General features: G+C 45.9%; 1 protein-coding gene across 3 annotated transcripts in view; it reads left to right on the top strand.

Annotated features, from left to right (window-relative positions):
- HIVEP3 (HIVEP zinc finger 3) overlaps positions 1-23572 on the top strand; it is a 244559-nt gene that overhangs the window by 180256 nt on the left and 40731 nt on the right. For 2 of the 3 annotated variants that reach the window (XR_013841420.1, XM_079985880.1), the window contains exons 3-6: positions 3711-3791; positions 5140-5200; positions 7207-12901; positions 14469-14614. Coding sequence is in view for 2 of the 3 variants with exons in the window: in XM_079985880.1 (XP_079842006.1) it covers positions 7850-12901; positions 14469-14614 (5198 nt within the window). In the remaining variant the exon portion in view is untranslated. The remainder of the gene's footprint in view (positions 1-3710; positions 3792-5139; positions 5201-7206; positions 12902-14468; positions 14615-23572) is intronic. The other variant, XM_079985881.1, reaches the window with a different exon arrangement.

Below are 23572 nucleotides of genomic sequence, written 5' to 3'. Positions count from 1 at the left end.
CCTCCACAAGTGGAGTGAGATAGACCAATGGTTGACTTGGGTTGTATCTAGGCAGCCATGGTTTTGCAGGAGCAATTCAAGCACACACCGGAAAATTAGGTTTGCACAGTTAAGGTCGATTGAAGTGCTCACTTGCCCCAGCACCACAACACCATTTTAAATAAAAAAATGAGACTTTTGTGATTGGGAAAGTGACAGGCAGTTGTGCTGAAAAGTGGGGAATGAACAAATAATTAATGGGGAGGCGTTTCAACACCCTCACGCAAATCAGGATGAATGCTCAACAAAGACCAGACATAATCTAACCTCTGCGTAAGCTTTCTGCAAGCAAATGAGGATGGATGCTCAATAAACAGATCATCTGGATGAGTCATTGATATAAGGCAGCTTCCCGTGTTCATATATATAAAAAATTGTGGGTCAACTTGGAGGCATTATTGTTCTCTGTTCAAAAGGCCAAGGTATAAATATTTCTAAATAAAGGAGCAAAATGCCATTGCTTTCAATTTGATATATGTCAGCAACAAATCATCTGCTGAAACTGTAAAAGCAAATAACAATGCTTCAAGGGCCGTTTCAAATAATCTTGTCTACTTTCTGCAAGGGCTGATAAGCTAAGGAAGTTTTGTTTTGATAGGATTTCAGCACCAAGGCACTTGGTTTGAAGTGATATTTCACCACTGGCCCAAGTGCAGCCATAGTAATTTTCAGCTCGTGGGGGAAGAAAGTTGCCTTCTTTGAGTCACTACTATGTACCAAAATAGGGAAGCAACATTATAAAGAGGTAGCACAGAAACTCTATTTAAAGATCGCTTTATGAATACACTGCCAATTCAGGTTTTCTGGTCTCCCTTCCTCCTCTTAGTTTGAACTGTTAAAACGAAGTCACTCTTTGTTTGTAGGCTGCTTAGAAAAATAGCCAGCCGTGAATCTCTGGACCTAGAAACATCCACAGAGCCCTGCTGTATCAGGCCCACAAGCAGGTCCTGTGACATGGATTCTGTTGCTGGCAGATTCCACCCCCCAACAACAACAACAACCATGGTTTGTCAGGTCAGACATCACACCAAACCATAGTTAAGCTTCCTGTTTGGCAAGATGTCTGAACTGAGCCAATGGCACCCAAATACCTGAAGAAGACCATTAAGAGCAGGGGCATCTGAACTGGCTGGTACATAACTGGCAAGAGTTCTTCTGTAAACTCCCAAGTAAAACAGCTTGTGGAATAATGGAACAAAAAGATCACAAACTGCCGAATGTCATGGTAATAAAAGCCATGCAGCAGACACTTTTTAATTCACATTCCATCTTTGAAATCTATTGCCTTTTTTGTCACATTAAGGGAGGAAAGCAGAATCAATTAAAAGGAAAGGGAAAGTAAAAACAGAAACAGCCACTAAGATCCTTTTATGGCCTCACTAAAATGACAAAGTGGTCTCTCTTCAGCTGAAGTTCTCTTAACACCTTCCCTTTGCCAGGAATGCAGAGATAAGAGGGAGAAACGAATGCTAAGTAAATTGCAGTGGATTTGGGTCTCAGTTCTCTGACCTTGAGATGCTACCTAACCCAGGATGCAGAAAATGCTACCCCCATTGCAATCTAATACCCCTTTCACTGAATATTTTCTGTTGATTTCAAGATACTAATTTGTTTTATTGCCTTTTTATTATTCTTTTAAATTTGTTTTGAGTTGCGTTGTCAACACAGGGCTTAGATTAGTTTTAAAATTTATTTCTTAAATGTACATGTCCCAACTTTCTTCCAAGGAACTCAAGATGGCAGGCAGCCCTAGCTTGCGTCAACCCTCCAGCCCTTTAGGGCAAGGATGGCCACAAAATGTTGTTGGACTACATCATCTCTGACTATTGGTCATCCTGGCTGGGGTTTATGAGAATTGGAGTCCAACAACATCTAGAGCTACGTTGGATACCCCTGCTTTGGTGCAACCTTTAGTGGGCAACCACCTTTTAGTGTTGAGGGGTAAACTGATGGAGAATGCATGCTGGTGGTGGGCGGGGCCTGAAGCCAGGAATGGGTGGGGCTAGAATAAAAAGTGGGCAGGGCCACTTCTTGCCAGACGTCTGAACCGATTGACTGAAGATACTTTTGAAATAAGGTGGAGGGCCTCACGTTGCCTCTCCTTGGTTTAGGGAGACAGAATCCTAGCCCTGTTGAGTAGATCGCACCGTTTAGATGCAGAAGGTTTTCAGGTTTGATCCCCAGAATCTACAGCTAAAGAGGTCAGGTAACAGGTATCGGAAACATTGGAAACATACCATATAGTTATTTGGATCCTTGGTCAATCCAGCTATGTGTTGTCTGCACTGACTGGCAGCAGCTCTTCTTCAGGCAGGGAACTCTCCAAGCCCTACCTGTAATTGACCTTGGAACCATCCACATGTGATCTTTTCTCTGAGATCTTTTGGAGAGCGACTGCCAGTCTGAGTCCCCCCCCCCACTAAGTTAGATGGACACATAAAGGTAAAGGGACCCCTGACCATTAGGTCCAGTCGTGACCGACTCTGGGGTTGCGGCGCTCATATCGCTTTATTGGCCGAGGGAGCCGGCGTACAGCTTCCGGGTCATGTGGCCAGCATGACTAAGCTGCTTGTGGCGAACCAGAGCAGCACACGGAAACACCTTTTACCTTCCCGCCGGAGAGGTACCTATTTATCTACTTGCACTTTGACGTGCTTTCGAACTGCTAGATGGACACATAGTGTAAGGCAATTCATTTCCACCTGCTTAATTGCAGCTAGAGGTCTGTTTGAGGCCAACTTCTTTTGTGATGCTTCCCCTGGTCACTTGGTGCAGGTAGGTCCATCGCCACACATCTGATCACAGACACGTGCACCTCTGCGACTGTCAACTCAATGCTTGGGTTCAGCATCTCTCTATGGGAAAAGTCAGCTTTATTTAAAAAATATTTTTATTAACCAATTTCCACATAACAATTTATCAATCCTCTTAATCAATTACATTATTCCCCCCCTCAACCCTCCCTCTCTCCCCCCCACCAAGGACTTCCCTCAGCTCCCCTCCCTGATTTCTTTACATATATTGTTTTCTGCATGTTATAAAATTGTACATATCCTTACTTTATCTATCATATGTTCAGCTAATAAATTTGTGAATGTTTATTCAAACCCTGCCAAAGAGTCCAATTCATTTTGTTGTCTTTTTAGATAGTTTGTAAAAAGTTCCCATTCTTCCTTGAAGTCACAGTTGTCCTTTTCACGCAGTTTATATGTCAATTTGGCTAATTCTGCATAGCTCATCAATTTTTCTGGCCACAGTTCTTTCGTTGGGATTTCCTCATTCTTCTATCCTTATGCTAACAAGACTCTTGCCACTGTTGCAGCATACATAAATAAGTTATTTACTTTTCTTGGCAGGTCTTGTCCTACAATCCCTAACAAAAATGCTTCTGGTTTTTTTTACAAATGTCAATTTAAACATCTTTTTCAATTCATTATATATCATTTCTCAAAAATTTTTAACTTCTCTACATTCCCACCAAATATGATAAAAAGTCTATGGAAAAAGTCAGCTTGTTGGGAGCAAGCCTGTGTTTTAAGGTTTCCATTACCGTTTGTTTGTATGTATGTTTGTTTGTTTGTTTGTTTGTTTGTGTGTGTGTGTGTTCCATTTAAATGTGTTTTCTTTTAAATGTGTTTCTCTGATTGCTATTCACCTTTGTTGTTTTGCAGGCTGAATTAAGCCCTTCAGAAGTAATAAAATAAATAAAGGAAAGCGCAAACACCATTTGAGCTGCAGAAATCAAATTCGTTGTAAGTATTCCTCACCCTCCTGCCATTAAATGGAGCAGGGGTGTGAGTGTTTGTGTGTGTATGTTGTTGATCAAGGCACTGTTGCATTCATTTGTGCTGGTGGGGTCCTTGGTGGAATATTTACAGTCCGTTCAATGAGTTTTATCAAGGCCGTAGTGTCCTGGATTTGTTTGTGTGTGTGCTCTTGTGTGTTTAATGTGCAATATTTTCCATGGTCAGTGTTTACCACAAAAATGACATCGTAGAAATAAGACAAGATAAAACCACCCTAGCAATCAGTGGTTACTTGGGCTGAGCTGAAAACTCTATTGAGAACTCCCTTTCAGTCCAGTCTTAAAAACCCAGGACCTTTGGCTTGCTAGAGAACCATTGCCCTATCTGTCAGGGAGAGAACTTGAAGGTGAAGCTAGTAATTGGAGGTTCTGAGGTTTCAGTAGGGAGTTGTGTGTGCTCAGGCCTTGGAACCATCCCCAGGCACAATAGGACATCCTCAGGCACATACGATCATTAGAAAAGTCTTGGTGGACTCAACTGAAGGGCCTTCTAGTCCATTGTTCTCACAATGGCCAATCAGATGCCTGTGAGCAGGACCTGAGAGCACAACACTCTCTCCAAACCTGTGATTCCCAGAAGCTGCATTCAGAGGCATACAGCCTCTGATGGTGGAGATAGAACATAGCCATTATGGCAGCTGGGAACCAATAGACTTACCTTCCATGAGGATAGGAATGCCCAGGGCCAGCCCCTGTGACAGTAGGTAGAAAGTTAATCATGTCAACATTGGACACAACTCACAGTTAATTCCCCAGGTTTCACATTCCTCAAATGCTCTCGGCTTCAGAAATGCACGATTGCTTTGAGACAAAACAGCAATACGTATTTAAATGCCGTTTTTTGTCTATGCTTTTAAATATATATATATACAGATTAATGCGGAAACAGGATGGAACAGATTTGAGTATGAATTCATGTGAGAGTCAAGAAATTGACTGATACACCCATCCCTGGTTGAGTCACAGATTGTTGGGTTGGTGGAAGCAGCTGTTGGCCATTGATTGATTGAAATGAGTGTCTTGTTGCCACAGATGTTTATTAAGAGAAGCATCTGTGGCAGGAGCAATAGACTGAAGTTGTTGGACAGCAACTCCCATGATCCCTGTCCATTGGCACTCCTGTTGCTGAGGCTGATGGGAGTTGGTATCCAGCAGCATCCTAAGAGCGCTATGTTGCTTGCCTCTTATTGCATCAAATGGCCCACGGGTCTTCATATGTTTGCAAACCGCCCCCCCCCCCATAGTTGGTTAAAAGTGAAGCAAACTTGGAGCAAATTGTTTTTCTCTTTCCACAGAAATGATGAGCCTGGAGACGTCACAATGGCGCTGCTATCTACAATGCGTCACGGTTTGAAGGTTAGCAATTACTCACAGAAATGATGAGAAATCACCTTCTAGGCACATTGGAAGGTGCCTCATATCAGGTCAGGCTATTTCCCCAACTAGCCCAATATTTCACCTTCTTTGGCTGGCAGTGGTTTTTTAGGAGTTCATTTAGGGGGGTTTTCAACAACAACAACAACAACAACAACAACAACAACAACAACAACAACAACAATTTATACATACATACCCCATCCATCTGGCTGGGTTTCCCCAGCCACTCTGGGCAGCTTCCAACAAAAGATTAAAACATCAGTCATTAAAAACTTCTCTAAACAGGGCTGCCTTCAGATGTCTTCTAAACATCAGATAGGTGTTTATTTCTTTGACATCTGATGGGAGGGTACCACTACTGAGAAGGTCCTCTGCCTGGTTCCCAGTAACTTCACTTCTTGCAGTGAGGGAACCGCCAGAAGGCCCTCGGCGCTGGACCTCAGGCTGAACGATGAGGGTGGAGATGCTCCTTCAGGTATACTGGGCACTTGACTCCTTAGACAGGAGTTTCCAAGGACTGAACCCGGGATCTTTTGCATATGAAGTGTGGGGACCACCCCTGAGTGGTGGCCCCGCCCCTCTTCCTCTGTAGCTGCCCCAAATCGACTATGGACAAACAGGTCAGAAAACAGTGGTGTAGATTGGGTGGGGAACCTCGGGGGCAAATGCAGCCCTCCAGGCCTCTCTGTCTGGCCCTCAGGATTCTTCCCATGCTACACAGCTCCCCAGCCCTGCTCCACAACCACCTCAAGTCTTTTTGCCTGTCTGGAACATGTTGCTGAACTGTGATAATGCCTCTTGCTTGCCTGGGTAGAGAATGGAGAGGTGTGTTTGTACATGTATCTGGAAACCTCTGATGTTTGCGTTGCCAGAACTTTACAAAGGTAAGTCGCACCTGTTGCCATACCCACTTTTGCCTGTGGCCATGCAAGCTACTGGCGTGCAGCCCTCAAAATGTTCCCTATGAGGGGATGTGCCCCTTGGGATGGAAGAGGTTCCCTAGCCCTGATCTGGAGGGACCAGCTTGGAGGGACCTTCATTGGGGTTCAAACTATGTGATTCATAGTTAACATTTATAAACCTCACGTGTGATAAACACCAACCCTACAGCCTTATACTAACCATATTTATCTGGAATTGTACAAGCTCCAGCTCCAGAAGTCTGATACCATAAAAATCGACTTTATGTGATATCATAAAGACAATGAGAACACGTTCTGCATTTGTGTATTTTCTGTTATTAAAGGCCTTCCATGTTGTTCATTTCCCTGCCTTTTCTAGGCAGACCCCAGAGCAGCACCTATTTGCCCCTTCGGTTGGATAAGGTTTCTGACATTCACGAGAGAACAGGATTTTCTTTAAAATAAATAAATAAATAAATGCAAATATCTAACCTATAAAGTTGTCCAGCTCACAGCAGCTGCAGGAAGCGGGGCGGAATCAAAGTTAATTTTGAGTAATCAAATGCAGGTGACTGTTTACAGTCTGAGGTCATCTTGGCTGTGCATGATTTCTGGAATACATCTACTGCCCTGGATTATGTTCATTAGCACTTTTTTTATAAAAGTGTGCATGGTGTGTGTGTGTGTGTGTGTGGGAGAACTTAACTGCAATAAGTCTGCCTAGGACTGCTGCCAGGAAGCATGATCCACTGCCTGCTTATGCAAAAAGGGAGTTCTGTTGTCTTCAGTTCCATTGGGGAAGGACTTTCCCTCAGTGATAGAGCACCTGCTCTGCATGCAAAAGGTCCCAGGTTCAATCACTGGCCTCTCCAGGTAGGGCTGGGGAAAACTCTAGAGAGCCACTGCCAGTCCGTGCAGACAGTACTGAGCTAGATGGAGCAATGGTCTGACTTGGTAGGGGGCAGCTTCCTGCGTTCCTTCTATGTACTCTGAATATTGGATTGCTTTAAAACACGATGAATGCAAACGGTAGCAATAGTGTGTTTGTGTGTGTTTTCACCTCTTCGGCAAATGTCGTTGCAGGATTGTGATCGGTCTGTTTCCCGAGGTCTCTGAACAGCAAAGTGGAAGAAGAGGAAAGCAAAGAAGGAATCAGGGCACACATGCAGAGAGAAACAGAGGACTGCCAAGTGCTGTTTTTCCAAGCCAAGGAGAGAGATGGCTGCGAGATGAGCATGGGAGCCTCACGTTTACCAAGGTTTGCATGAGAAAAAGGACCCGAGGCAGTGTTCTGGGTTGCTTCTCCTCTTTGAAGGCTTGCCACCATCAACGGTGATAAAAATGGCCCGCTTTAAAGCCTCTGCAAAATCCACAAGGAAAATATTTGGACTACAGGTTTTGGACAGTTTTCCTGCTTTGAAGTAGTTTGTCATGCTTTACCAGTGTGAACTCTCTTGACCCTCAACCAACCTTTTTTCCCCCTTTTCATTGTTCCCTCCCCACCCTCTGTTCCTTCTCCCCCCCCCCACCTGAATCAAACAGCAGCGAGTGACGCTTTGAAATCTCGAGTCAACAACCGTTTTCTCTGGCCTCCACCTTTGGCAGCCCCTCAGCAAATGCCGGCGAGCTAACACAGAGGAGTCCTTCCTTCATTATCCATGAAGCCTGCCGACACCTTCCCGAAATAGACCATCTCCTCCCTCCTCGCCTTTCCCTTTCCAAGGTCATGGATCCTGAACAAAGCCAGAGGAGCACAAAGAAGGGCGAGGAAGGGTCGAGGAGGAGGCTTGTCAAAGGACAGGCTTTCCAAAGCAGTGTTTCGTCCGCCGCTACCTATCCGGGGAGCTCAGCTCCTTTGCAAGGCTCTCCCCTCCGGGACGTTGCAGCGCAGCAGCCTTTTTCGAGGGAGGAGGCCCAGGAGAAGATAGGGCCAGCCCAGCTCAAACGCCCCTCTTTTGAACGCCCTCCGCACATCTCCCAGCTTCAGCAGCACCCCCTGTCGCCAGCGTTCATGCCTCCCCGGAAGCAGGAACATGTCCTTGAAGGCCCCACGACGTGGCAGCTAGTCGACCCAGCCAGAGCAGGTCCCTCCGGTTCGTTTCCATCCTCTGGGCTTCACCCTGGCCAGCTCTTGCCGTCCTGTCCTCCTGTCGTCCCTGAAGAGGACATGCCCTCTGTTCCAAAGGTCTACACTCCCCGCGCTTCGCAAGCTTCCTTGAAATCCTCGGAAGAAGGCCACAAGAAAGAGAAGAAACCCCAGAAACCCGGCAAATACATTTGCCAGTACTGTAGCCGGCCTTGCGCCAAGCCCAGCGTCCTCCAGAAACACATCCGTTCGCACACAGGGGAGCGGCCCTATCCCTGCGTCCCCTGCGGCTTTTCCTTCAAAACCAAGAGCAATCTGTATAAACATCGGAAGTCTCACGCTCACCGGATCAAAGCCGGTCTCGCCTCGGGGACTGGGACCGAGCTGTACCCTTCCGGTTTGGAAATGGAGAAGATGGCCGGAGAGGAATTTGAAGAGCCCACCGAGGGTGAAAGCACCGACTCGGAGGAGGAGACCAGGAGCGCGCCGAGCCATTTGGCAGAACTGTCGCCCCGGAGAAAGCAAACCATGTTGTACGGGTCGGGAAGCCAGAGCTCTAGCCTAGAGAGCTGCTCATTTTCTCACTCCAGCCTGTCTCAGTCTCTGGAAGAAAGCAGCCCATTTGTGGAGCCGGCTTCGGAGCATGCCCAAAGTCATAAATCGGAGGAAACGCATACTATCAAGCAGAAGCTAGCTCTCCGATTGAGTGAAAGAAAGAAGGTGATCGAGGAGCAGGCTTTCCTTAGCCCTGGCAGCAAAGGGAGCACAGAATCTGGCTATTTCTCCAGGTCAGAGAGTGCCGAGCAGCAAATCAGCCCACCAAACACCAACGCCAAGTCTTATGCAGAGATTATTTTTGGCAAATGTGGGAGAATTGGCCAACGGACTTCTATGTTAGCGGCAGCCACTGCCCAGGAATTTCCCCAGGTATCGTCCGAGGAGAAACTCAGCACAGTTCCTTTGTCTGTGCCCAGAACGCAGGTTATTGAACATATCACCAAACTGATCACTATTAACGAAGCCGTTGTTGACACCAGCGAGATAGATAGCGTCAAGCCCAGAAGAAGTTCATTGTCCAGACGCAGCAGCATTGAATCGCCAAGGTCCGGCCCGTACAGAGAGCCCTTTGCGTTAGAAATCAAACCCGGCTCTGGTAGCCAACTTGATTCATCCAAGTCACTGATGCCCCACATGGAAAAAATGAAGCCTGAACAATCATTGCTATCACTCCAGCATTCCCACAGTGCCACAGAGACAGTGCCTCTCCTACGAAGCCACTCTATGCCTTCAGCTGCGTGCACCATCAGCTCCTCCCATACCTTTAGAGGTAGCTATTCTTTTGATGACCACATCACCGAATCGGAGGTCCAAAGCCGCGGTCAGGTGTCTTCCCACCCACGCATGCTAAAACGGCAGCCCGCCATCGAACTTCCATTGGGGGTGGAGTATGGTTCGGAGGACGTGGGCACGGCGAGCAAAGAAAGCACTTCCAAACCTCCCGAGGAACAAGAAACCAAGGAGAGCGAGCTCACCAAAAAGTCAAGGAAGGGTGTGAAAACAAAAGGGTTCATGTACGAGTGCAATGTTTGCGGCGCTCGATACAAGAAACGGGATAATTACGAAGCCCACAAGAAGTATTACTGTTCGGAACTGCAGGTCTCTAAGCCCCGATCTTCCAGTTCTCATTTTTCGTTGGAAGCCGAGAAGGGTTCCGTAGAATCTGATCCTTGGCCGCAGATGATGCATTATAAGCTGGGGACCAGTTTAGAACTAACTCCGCTGAGGAAAAGGCGTAAGGAAAAGAGCCTCGGTGATGATGAGGACCCCCCGGCTTTTGAGTTGACCAGTCCATCTTCCTGTAGCTCTGGGGCAGCCGCTCAGTTTACTAGCTTGAAACCCACTGATGTGGCCTTGAACCTGACTTCCGAGTCCATGACGTCACCAGCAGACCTCAGCAAATCGATGCCGCTCTCTGACGCCGGTGTCGCTTTCCACTCTAGGACTACAAAACCATCTTTTGGTACGGAGGTCAAGGAGAGGAGGACAACCTCAAAGGAGATCTCTGTCATCCAGCACACAAGCTCCTTTGAGAAGTCGGATTCTATTGAACAACTGAGCAGCTTGGAAGGAGAGGAAAAGCTGCCGTTGCCATACACTTCTCAGTCAGCTGCACAACAGAGCCGGCCGACTCATTCCCTGCAGCCAAAGCTTGTGCGTCAACCCAACATCCAAGTCCCTGAGATCCTGGTCACAGAAGAGCCAGACAGGCCAGAGACAGAGCCCGAACCTCCCTCTAAAGAGCCGGAGAAGACGGAGGAGTTTCAGTGGCCACAGAGAAGCCAGTCTCTCTCCCAGCTTCCTGCAGAGAAACTGCCACCCAAAAAGAAGAGGCTGAGGCTTGCAGAAATGGCTCAGTCTTCTGGAGAATCCAGCTTTGAGTCAGTGAGGAGCCCCAGTCAGGAGAGCAGCATCTCCCATGCCTCCAGCCGCTCAACGTCATTTGAACGCGAGGAAGCTGCTTCCCAGTCCTCTGAATCCCACATAAAACCTATTGGGCTTGGCGCACACATGCTAACAGTGCCAGGCCACCACCACCCTCACCACCCTACCCGAGAAATGCGGAGGTCCGTCTCCGAGCAGACGCCCAACGTCTCTCCCTCCTCTCCAATGTCGGAGACCCGCAGCAAATCGTTTGACTATGGGAGCTTATGCTCCTCCTCTCCCACTTCCCTGCCCCGCCCACCAACAACATCAGCAGCACAGGAGAGGAGGAAATGTTTCCTGGTGAGGCAGGCGTCTCTTGCTGGGCACCCAGAGCACGAGCCGGACTCTGGCTCCAAAGGAGGGGCAGAAACGGAAGAGCTGCTGCAGTCCACAAGCAAATCTTCAGCTGCAAGTTTGCCCCAGCAGCAACCACCGTCCTCTTCCTCCTCCTCTTCTCAAAGAGGCTACCCAGCTGACAAGGGTGAGCCAAAAGACTGCCCTGAGCGCACATATACCCACCCCTACACTGAAGCTCTGCAGGTGTTTCACCACCCATCGGCCCAATTGACGCTCCACGAGAAACAGTACATGGCCCCGCAGATTTCTCTCTTGCCCTTCCAACATATTTTGCCACCATCAGGACAGACGGTGGAGCTCTTCTCCAGCCAGACAATGACCGACCTCTTTCCCGCTCAGTATTCCATCCCGCAAATACCGCACTCCATCTTTGAGAATGCAGCCATCCCGCTGCAAGACGCTTTGCTGCACCCAGGCCAGCTTCACATTGCCCCTCCGCTGCTGTCCCACCCAGGGGACGTGGCCCTCAGGCAGAGCCCATCCCTTGTCCCTGTGCACTACCCAGGCTCCCCACCACTCCATTCTGCCTTTTTTCTGCCCCTCCAGTCCCAGCTTGCTCTCCAGTTGCCAAGTGACATTGGTGCCCATTTGCCCCAGCTCAAATCCAGGCTCTCTCCACCCACCGGAAGTCCCATCTTCTCCCCATTTGCAGACTACAGCTCTGAGAGCAGACTGCATATTTTGGCCCGGCCTAGCAGCCCCTCTGCATCTGTCTCCATCTCTCAGTTGGTGGTGCCTGCACGATCTGAGCCTGTCGTGTCGCTAGTGGTCCCAGTTCGCATTCAGACGAATATGCCCTCCTATGGAAGCGCAATGTATACAACCCTTTCTCAGATCCTGGTCACTCAGTCACACTGCAGCGCCTCTTCTATCATCCTGCCGAGATTTGACGAGTATGAGGCCAAGGGTACTTTGGTTTGCACCGCTAACGTTCATGGAATCGGCCTTGATCTGGCACAGATGATCACTGAAGAGCAGAAGAGCATCTTCCAGACACCCTACCTAAGGCTGCCGCTGTCACTCTCGGAAAAGAAAGGCTACATTCCTCTTGACTCGCCATCCGAAAGCCTGTTGGATCTTGAAGGGAGTCCGTCGACCATTGGAGGAAGCAAGCGGATGCTGTCTCCGGCCGGAAGCTTGGAACTCACGATGGAAACCCAGCAGCAAAAAAGGGTGAAGGAGGAAGAGTTCTCTGAGATGGAGGAGAAGTCAGAAGCAGTGGTGGCCCCCAGTGCATCAGAGGAAGGGAAGAAGCACAACCAGAGGAGAGTCAAGTCAGAAATGCCCCCGGACGTGTCACCTGAGCAGTCTGAGTTGGAAGAAGTCCAGGGAACTTTATGGCCAGCCTCTCCACAGCCTGAGGTATCGAGCTCTGAGGGGCAAGAAGAATCAAAGCATCCAGCTGGCAAGCAGTTGCAAAGCAAGGAATCCCCGCAGATGGTGAAGAAAGAAGATTCGAAAGAGCCTGTGGAGCCACCTGCAACAACCTCCCCAAGTCCAGCTCTTCGTTCTGAGGCTGCCCAAAGTTCAAAGAAGTCCCAAGAGGGGCCAGATGTCAAGAAGGTATTTCAGTTCCCCAGTCTCCATACAACTACTAATGTCAGTTGGTGCTATTTAAATTACACAAAGCCAAATCACATCCAGCAAGTTGACCGAAGGTCCTCGGTGTATGCCGGCTGGTGCATTAGTTTGTATAATCCCAACCTCCCCGGTGTGTCCACCAAAGCAGCCCTTTCGCTCCTGCGCTCCAAGCAAAAGGTGAGCAAAGAAACCTACACCATGTCTGCTGCTCCACGTCCAGAGGCAGGGAGGCTTGTGCCCTCAAGCGCCGGGAACCCCAAAATGTCAGAGGTAAGGAAATTGGGTTTTCCTTTTGTCCTCACCTGTTTTGTGAGTAAGAATTGGCGTGGATGCTGCCATTAAAATATAGAAGTGGATATATTAGGGAAATGCATGAGCAAAACTGGATAAGTGACAATAATGTGCCAGATTGCATTGTACTGTGGGAAATTTTCCTGGAAAGATGCATGCAAAAATGTGCATATTAGAAGAAATGTTTGTTAGAATGCACACAAATTTTCATATACGCTTTTTGTTTCTTAAGTTGCCATCTTTTGTTTCTTAAGTTGCCATCTTAACTTTGGGGAAATGAGAAATGGAGGTAAACTGAAATTGACAGGTTCATTCATCACTAGAGCAGATCCAAGACAGTCTGCCACTTAAGCCGAGCTTCACATGGTACAGATCAGTCTGGGGTAAACATAGCTGCTGTTTATGAAGACATGCTAGAAATCATAGCGTTACATGACTGTCCTGGAGAAAAAGCTGTGTTTGGGCTATTTTCCAATGAGATGAAAAGAAGATCAAATGCTTAGAACCACTTGGGGGTCCTTCAAAGAGGGATGTTTGGGGTATGTTTGGTGTGTTTTTTTTTTGTGGGGAGGGGGTGGTTGTGTGCTGGACTGGTTAACTTCAAAGCATGCTAAAGGCATCGCTCCAGGACGAAAATTTAAATGAAATCCAGATTGCTTTTGGAGAACGGTCCCAGCAACTTAACCAGATTCATACCTGACTTCCTTTCTTCCCTTGTCCTGTAGAAACAGTTATCTAGCTGACGAGGGATTCCTGGGCACTGGGGATCCTGTTCTACCCTCCCACCTGATTTCCCAGGCCTTGACTGGTCAGAAGGTTTTGATTCTTAGTGCCAGGGAGATGCTGGGGTGTGTGTTCATGATTCAGCCCCATACCCATTGGTCACAACTTGTTCCAGAGTCACCCAGTGCGTTTAGTGCCTGAGTGGAGACCTGAACCCCGATCTACCAGGTCTTAGTCCTGCATGCTTATCATGACAGAAGTGTTCAGAAATGCCCTGTCCCTTCCCACTTCAAGCACTGAATGAATGCTTGAACAGTTATCCATACAAGATGTTCATGGAGGCTGGGGACAGACTGTCTACCTGAAATCTGGGAAGGAGTGGAGAGGAAGGACTGGAGTTCAGTCTTGAGGCTGGACAGTGAAGGTGGGAGGTGCAGAACTCACTGCACAATAGAAAAACTCGCAGCCGCTCTTGTGTCCAGTGATCTCCTGTACGACTCCTAAAATGCACAGAGTCATGCAAGCCAAGCAGAGTACTCAGCCCACATTCCTCAGCTTCTTTTTATGCAACTTTAAAGCAATTGTTCTGCCCCATTGCTTGTTCCCACCCACCCCATGCAGCTCAGACCAGTAGCACCAGGTCTAAAATGAGAACCTTCCAAAGCAGGTTTAAATCTTACACTTAATTATCACTGAAGTTAGGGTGGCTGCTGGGTTTCCTCCCCCACTCTCTAGAGAGAGAGCCTAGTCCAATGTGTCTGTCTTTGGTAACAAGCCTTTGGAAGAATAATAAAACCGTTACTTTCATCCTTTGGCGAGGTAGGTTCACCTGCCTTCGCTCCTCCCCAACAAAGGTCGAAAGGACGAAATGAGAACTGAAAAGGAAGAGGAGAAAAGAGGAAAACCAGAAGACGACATTCCCATATCCAAACGAGGGGAGCCAGCCCGGATCAAGATCTTTGAAGGAGGGTGAGTATTGTGCTTCACACTCCATCTCCCGTTGTGTCTGTCTGATGGAAAGCTGTCCTCTTGAAAGCAGCTTGTCAGTAAAAGATGCCACATGGAAGTCGGCAGGGAGTCAATCAGGCCTGGCCTTCCATTGTTTCCTTTTCCAAGTCTGTCCATCGCCTTTAAATTCTCTTTGACTTTCATTATCTGTATGCCAATGGAGTAAGCACTGAGTTTCAAAAGAGTTGGACAGAAAACATGTATCTGTCATTCAACCCTTTGCCTATAGAAATTCTGGAGAACTGTGTTGTGAAGGTGCATTGTCCCTTGGCAATTTTCCCCAGAGCATTCAGTTTGGACTGAATTCTTTTAAGCATCATATTGGAAGAAGCTGAGAGGACAATAATCTCAAACCTTAGAGGCAGATTGCATTTGTTCACATTGGCTCTTCAGCCCAGATAGCGCAAGCATCACACATCACCGACCGCACTCGTGGTCACCAAGCTTCCACACAAACTTGTGCGAAAACATACACACTGGATTGTGCAAGACATCACACATCTTTTATCCAGACTTTGGGATAAGGTCCTCTCAACCCTCCTCCACCCCTAGCAAACTTCTAAGAGCATTTGCACAGTCCAGATGTTTCCACACATTATTTTTATTCTCTGGATTGGGGTCCTATCTGTCCCAAAGTTTATCAATTTTATCCATAGATATCATCCAAGAGTGGGGAACCTGTGGCGCTTCTGATATTGTTGGACTACAACTCCCATCAGCCCCAGTCACCAAGGCCAATGGTCTGGGATGATAGGCTTTGTAGTCTGACAACATCTGGTGGGCCACATGTTCCCCTCCACAATATTTTGTGTTCATTTCTTCTGAATTATCAAGAGTTTTGATTTGTGCTCAAACTGCAGCGGTGTGGAATGGAGAATATAGACACCCTTAAATAAATCCTTAAGCCCTTCCCCACAATTTTAGCTATATCAAGACCTCCCTGTAGCCAATAAGGATGTGCTTCCTTTTACTGTGCCTAGTTACGGAATTTGTTGCCACAATATGTGTAATGGCCACCAACTTGAACAGCTTTAAAAGGTAACCACATAAATTCATGGGGAATAATGAGCTGTCTTGATAACTATATGCAAATCTCTAGGGTCAGAGGCAGCAGGGCTACTGTTTCCCAAGGAGCAATAGCAAGCAAGGGCTATTGTCTTTCTGTTCTGCTTGTGGGTTTCCCAGAGGCAGCTGGTTGGCCACTGTGTGAAACAGGATGCTGGACTAGACAGGCCTTTGGTCTGATCCAGGAAGACTCTTCTTATGTTCTTCTTAAACAATAGATAAAGGTGCTGCCACTCAAGGTTAGGGGGACACACACTCCGCATGGTTTAAATTCAATACTGGTTTCTGCTTTAACACCCAAACTTCACTTGTAAATCAGGATGAGCTTTTTTTGTTGAAGAAGGAGGGAAATCATCCAAATGCTGATTTTCTGCATATATTTTTAAAGAGGCTATTGTTTGGGGCACTGTTGCAATATCAGAAGCATGGAGTACCTCAGAAACACCCCCCCCCAATGATATTGCTTGGAATAGCCAAGCCAGAGGTCAGCAATCCTTTCGTGTGTGTGTGTGTGTGTGTGTGTGTGTGTGTGAGAGAGAGAGAGAGAGAGAGAGAGAGAGAGAGAGAGAGAGAGAGAGATGGGTGCCATGGGTAACTGATAAAAGCAGTTTGATTGATTAAACAGTTTTGATTAGCAATAGGGAAGGATTGAGCTCAGATTCTGAGCTCTTGAGCTCAGATTCAGGAAAGCAGAATCCCCTGACTGAATCTGGGTGGATCATGAGTCAGATCAGTTCATGGATCACCAAGAGTTGCGCGTTGCCTCCTAAAAATGTCTTCATCTTTTAAACTTTTCAAAATAGGGCCTCTGGCTACCCAGGGCTTCTTGCTGCTGCACACTTTGAGCACAGCTACATTAAGACCTGCTCAGCGCACCGGCACTGCGTCCTTGCCATATTTGTTCTTAAAGCAAGCAGTGGCAAGAAGCCCTATGCAGCAGCTGCTAGGGGTGCCAACTTGAATAAATTATTGGGGAGACCGAGGTTAGCCCCACCCTGCATAATCAATCACATAATGTGGTGCACATACTCCATTGGAACAGCAATGCCCATCAACTTTGGGGGGCAGACCCATCAAATATTTTATGGGGGGACCAAAGTCCTCTTAGCCCCTAGTTGTTGCCTTCTATGGTAGCTGCTCCAGGCCCTGGGCATTTGGATGCCCTGTTTAGTGAAGGAAACATTATTGGAGGACCAGGGACAGTGCATAACCCTTAGGCCTCCTCACATGTTCTTATTAAAAAAAATCTGTTTCTGTGCATATTGTTTTTTTAAAAATTAAATTCCATTAAATATCTTCCTGGGAAATGGAAGGGGACAGACTTTTTCTCATCCCCATGCCTTACTAGGACATTCATGGGTCTGTCCATTCCTACTTTGATTGGTTTTAAAAAGTGTTCTTGATTAACTGGACAATACTTATAGATATACAAGTACCATAATTTTAATACAGGTACTTATAAAAACTGCAAATAGCAAGAACCATTTGGGAAGCAGCGTTTCTCCTTCTCTCACATACACAGGAGGGAATTCCTCTTCTATGGTGCTGCCTGCTATAACATATTTGCATGTAATGGGAAAAGTCTGCTTTTTCATTTCAGAATTCTTGTTTTCTCTTTATTAATTCCATTGTTTCCTGCTTGGCAGGGGGTTGGACTCGATGGCCCTTGTGGTCTCTTCCAACTCTATGATTCTATGATTATATGATTTCCACCCTGCCTTTCTTCCACGATGGGTATCCTGTTCTTCTCAGGGTGGGCACTCTCAGGGGAAGTGGAAACCATTATACTGAGTTTCTTTGAGACAAATAATGGCAAGGCAAGTTGTTTTAAGAAGAAGCTAGGACAATGGACAGCTCCCAGTGGCCCCTTACTGGCTGAGCAGTGGGAAGAAGATCTCAGCAAAGATCTGAGACCCCCTGAAGACTTAAGAAGACAGCTCAAGTCTGTTTACTCCACCTCCTTGGAGGAGTTGACTGTGCTGTATTAAAGGGCCCCATTCTGTAGTTGCTCCCACTTGTGGAAGAAGTAGGATTAGTTTTGAGAAAGGGCAAGTAAGAGGTGACAAGATAGAAGTTTGTAAAATTATACATGACATGGAGAATGTGGATAAAGAGAAGTTTTTCTTCCTCTCTTATAATACTAGAACTGAATGATGGAAGATTCAGGGAAAATAAAAGCAAGTATTTTTTATGCAGCCCATAGACAAACCTTGGAACTTGCTCCCGCAAGAGACAGGGAGAACCACCAACTTGGATAGTTTTAAAACAGGATTAAATAAATTCAGGGAGGTTGTCAGTGGGTACTAACCATTATGGCTATGGTTATGTTTCTGAATGCCAGTTGTTGGGAAATGCAGGTGTTGCTGTTGTGCTCATATCCTGTTTGCAGGCTTCTCACCGGTTTGAAATATACTTGGAGTTGAGTGTTGATTTCATGCTCTTTATTTCAGTTCATGGTAAACAGTGAGTGAGTGCTTTCCCCCCCAAAATGCAGGATACTGATTCACTTCCTCCTGGAGCCGGATTGGGCGGCTCCTGCAGACCAATCAGGTTGCTGCCTTCTAGGATCCTACTGCCTATTGTTCTAGGATCCAAGCTCAGTACTTAACAGGGTTCTAATGCAATATCATTAGGGACTCATTCTCTAAGTCTGAGAGAGGTAGAAAGGTTACATCCTCAGGCCAGGAAGTAAAAACCAAGGCGGGGGAGAAGCCCATGCCCTGTGGATTCTCTATAAGAATGAATTCCAAACTTGCTGCCTGATTTCAGGTCGACTGTGTTCAAAACAATTGCACATTGACAGGCCTACAAAGTGCCATTGATTCCAGTAGTAGCTTTGCTTGAATTCGAGTGAAGAGAGAGTTGCAGCCTGAATGTTTTATTCCAAATGTGTCTGGGGGAAAGATATTGGAACATTGTAGCACAACGCTGATGTCATTCTGTGTAACTTTAGGTTTGTAGTTTGTAGTTTTTTGTTTTAATGTTGCTTTTGGACAAGTAATTGCTTGAGTTTTCCTTTTGTGCTTTTGAATTATTATTCTTTCTTTTTGTGTGTGTGTCTCCCCTGGAAACTGTTTGCAACCCCTGAGCTGCTCCCAAATATCATGAAGGCTTTACTTTCCAATTTCTTACCCAGATGGAGGCATTCCATTGTGCACAGCCGGTTTATGCTGCATGCATCAAGCAATGATACATGACAGACAGCTCTCTCAGAAAGTGCTTTGAAGAGCTTGTGATAGTTATTGAAAAGTTAAAAATAGCTGCAAGATAAATCCTTTCCCCACCCCCCACCCCAGTCACTTGAAACACCAAGATGACTGCCGTTCAATATGCAATGTTAGCTGGAAAGACTATCAACCCACACTGGGAAGGCTTCATGGTAGAGCACATGCAAGGAAAAGCAGTGGCAGATTTTGGACCCTGAAATTTCAGCAACGCCCTATGAGATGCTAAAATTTGATGTTCCCGCCTTTTGTGCTCCATTGAACATAATTGTTGCAGCACCCCCTATGGTGCCAGCACCCAGTGTGGCCAAACTGGTTACTCTACCCTAAAACTACCTCTGCAAAAAGTCCCAGGTTGTTTATGTTGTTAATTGTTAATTAGACATACATTTCCAGTGTGTTAATTTCCAGGTAGCAAATGGTGGGACAGATATTTTACCTGAGAGCCATTAGCCATTGCCAGTCGGAATAGGCCAGGGATGGGGCATCCTGTGGCCTTCCAGATGTTGCTGGACTCAGCTCCCATCACCCTTGACCATTGGCAGTGCTGGCAGGGGCTAGTGGGAGTTGGAGTCCCCAGGATGCAGTGATGGCCACCAACTCTGATGGAGGACCAGACAAATGCATGGAGGCAAAGGCTATCAATGGCTGTTAGCTCTGATGGCTGTGCTCTGCCTCCATGGTCAGAGGCAATAATGCTTTTGAATTCTGTCTAGTTTTTATTTAGGAACCAATTGAAAACTGCATATGCTGTCTCAGATATTGAAGAGACAGTAGGAATAAGGACCCTGAGAAGTTGTCCAACATAGTTTTGTGGGCTTAAGAGATTTGACAAGAATTTTTGCGAGCTATTTCTCTGCAGTCATCTATTGGGGCCCTTCTGGTGGTACCACATACACCAGAATTTCATTTAATGGTGACTCAGGCGAAGTTCTTCAGTGCAATAACACCTACTTTGCAAAACACACTGCCCATTGAAGTTCAACAGCCTCGGACATCACAGACGTTTCATTGGATGCTAAAAACTTTCCTGTTTCTTCTACTGGCTTTCCTAGAAGGATAAGCTGACTCATGATCAGTATCAGATTTCCTTTGGGAAACCGCTCTTACGTGTTGTCTTTTTATTTTTGTACAGCGCCGTGATATTTGCTAATGGTTAGTGGTCCGTAAAGTTTCTTGATCAGTAAATAAATGACCAGTCAATTTTGCTTATGTGAATTGCTGCTAGCTGGAATAACTTTAGCCCTCCATACTTAGAGAGAGAATGTTCCCTGACAATATTTTTTTGCCATCAGGTGTTGACCTTTTAAGGTAGAGTTAGAAAACCTGTAGCCCTCCAGATGTTGTTGGACTCCAGTACTCAAGAATGGTGAGACTTGTGATCCAACAACAGCCGAGGGTGAGGCTACAGGTTCGCTGTTCCTGTTTTAATAGCAGAAGACTTATACAATTTTTAAAAACTCTTTGTGCGTAAAAGCATAGTCTAAATGGGAGAGAGTAGACAGCCAAAAGACTGATAATTGAAAGTATTCTGAGATTTATTTTATTTTTTAAAGAGAGTTGATGTCTGAAACACTTCACAGAATTGTTTGCTTTAATACGAAGGACACACTGGTAAGTTATATTCTTTTTATAAATATGGGCTTGGCAAGGAAAGCAATAGAGTGGCCTGAAGAACTAAGCTATCTTCTCTCCCCCACCTCTCTTAAAATGGATTAGGTGAAACTTTTGTTCCTAATAAAAATAGCAGAAAATGGAGCAGGCAGCATAAAATTAGAAGGATGGCCTGTTATGGAATGACTTTTTATTTTATTTTATCGTGATAAAATATTTCAGTTGTCCTTGACATAAGTGGGCAGACAATACAAATCGATAAAGCACTACTCAGCTGGATGCGAGCTATCACCAAGATTCATGAGATTTTACCTAATTTGATCCTTCAAATTGATGCTTCAAATAGATGTTCTGTGCTATTAAAAAAAAAAGTGATGCTTCTCACCAACAGAAATTAATGTAAGCTAGTGCTGTATATTAAAGTGTTCTGTGCTGACAATATATTTGTGAGTCTGGCAAATCGCTGATTCAGATGGAGAAGTCTCAATCTAATAGACTTAGAATGGGTATTGTATCCTCCTCTCTTTCTCCCCCCCCTTAAATAAAAACCTTATGGTTTATTAAACCTTGGTTTCCCCTTGCATCTTAACCAGGAAACCATGATATAATCAAATAGACTGAGACTTAGTTTAGTACCCAGATGCTCTCCTCATCTCCCTTTCACTGTTTGTTGAACCCCTGTTTCCCACCACAGATGAAACAGAAAACTATGATTTAATGTACTACACAGAGAATGAGCATCATGCTCCCATGCTCTCCTCTCTCCTCTTTCTCACTGCAATGGAAAACTTCTGGAGTTCGTTAAGCCTTGGTTTCTGATTATATCTGAACCGGGAAATCATGACTTACTCTTGTACTATAATGTGGTTTCATATCCCGGATTGAAGCCCAGGAGTGAACCAGTTTCCCAGGGAAGCAGTGGCGGACCTACATTTTTGAGGCCCTGAAGCTTAAACTGTCATGGGGGGGGGGGGTCCTTCACGACCAACGACGAGGTCTGGGAAACCACAGTTATCTTCTTCAATGGGGTTGTTCCATGACAGATCACAACACCTTTACAACATCTGTGCTACTGACACTCAAACTTTGGGATGTTTGAAACGTATGCAACAACAAAAATCAATCAATTTGAGTCGTGCTACTCAGATTGGGTCTACTAAACTCCAGATTTTTTAAAGCAATGTGGTCTAAAGTTTCTTCTGGGCCCCCTCTGGGATTAAGGGCCCTGAAACGTAAGCTTCCTAAGTTTCATAGAAGGTCCATCCTGGCTAGGAAGTTAGGGTTAAGAGTCTCTGGAAGCCTTTTGTTACAGTGCAGAAGAAAGAGAGGTAGCCTACAAACACGCTACTTGGCCCAAAGTTCAAGAATTAAACCTGCAGTCCTATACACCAAGGGAAGCCAACACAGAACCTTCAAGATTGTTTTGGACTACAACTCTTTGTGACTGATGGTGAGGTATGTTGGTTGCAGTTGTAGTCCAGAACATTTGGCGAGTGCAAAGTTTGGGGAAGCTGCTCTAGACCTTTTTTTGCTGCCATATAAAATTGAAATAAACTTCTCTGTTTAGAATATTGGTATGCCTGAGGTTTTCTAGCCTGTCTTTACCATTCCGGAGTCACAGGCATGATAGATGAGTCCATTTTAATGGAGGCCAAGCGTCTGGAATAATAAAAAAACCTCCATATTAAGATGAAGTTTCAGAAGTCCGGGCAGACATAGGGATTGGAGACCTTTCATATTATTGATTCTGTGATGCAATCCCTGCAACGAACTGCGAGGAATTTCTTAAGAGGCCTGGCCATCTGCAGATTTTAACATTTGCAGCTTGTTCTGTACAGATGGGTATCTTATAGCAACATGAGAAGTTGCCTTATAGCAGCTCAGTATGATCGGTTCTGACTGGCAACTGCTCTCCAGTGCATCGGGTCTTCTTTTTTATTTGGACCTGCACCTTAATATATGTTTCCTACCAGAGCTGGCAGGAATTGAATCTGGGGTCCTTGCTAAAAGTCCCACATTCAGCTCTGGCATTTTCAGGTAGGACTAGAAATGTCCCCTCCTTGAAGTTCTAGAATGCTGCTGCCAGTCTGCTTCCTGGTTTCCCAGATTTTTATATAGGAGGGCTCTCCTTCACTCGAGTTGTTTAAGTAGATGGATGCTGTGGTTGTGTCCTGCAGTGAGCAGGGGCTTGGACACCACGACCTCTAAAGTACCTTCCAACTTCATGCTTCTGAATATTGCCTCTTTCTTTACCAGGTGGGTGAGTGTTTTGGTTTGTGTTTCATTCTTGCACCAACTTTCTTCTGCTCTTCACATTATTTAACCGGTCAGCGTTAGCTATCTCCTCAGCCTGCTTGCAAAGCAGTAGCTGTCCCTTCAGAGCGACAAGATCACTTGCAGATGTTTTCCATCAGAGCATGGAGGAACCCGTGGCTTTTTGAGGCTTATGGATTTTTTTGACATCCTTGTTTAAACAAACAATTTAATAACTGGAATTATGTGGTTTTTCAGGGTTTCCAAGAAGCCAAACTGTTGTGCCGCCCGTCTCAGGTTCACTTGTCTTGAATTCAGTCCCATGTCTTGTACATGCCAGGAGATGGATTTCTGCTTTCCATATGCTGCTTCTAAATGTAATGGTTAGAACACCTCCATGTGGAAAAATTCTCTGGAAGGGGATCCGACAGGGGGGCAGGGGGGTGGGTTTGAGAAAGATTTTGGTGTGCATGTGAATTTTTGCAAAACGCTTTCCATGAAGTGCTTACCATTGGCTGGTCTTTTCCTTTTGCCACTACTCATGATGCAACTTACCATGATGGGCAGTGAATATCACCTAACCCCCTGGCCACCATTGTTCACTAATGCTTACTTGAATTGTGCAAGTCTCACAAATGTGGTGACCATTTTATTTTTTTAAAAAATGTGTGTTTCTGTGTGTCATTTTGCAACAACCCCACTTCCAACCATGAGTTCCAGTTTTAGTTGGGAGGCAAATGAAGACCCTGGTTATCTCCAGACA

Source organism: Podarcis cretensis (genome assembly GCF_951804945.1).
Source record: "Podarcis cretensis genome assembly, chromosome: 8".
NCBI lineage: Eukaryota > Metazoa > Chordata > Lepidosauria > Squamata > Lacertidae > Podarcis > Podarcis cretensis.
This window is presented reverse-complemented; position numbering and strand designations above follow the sequence as displayed.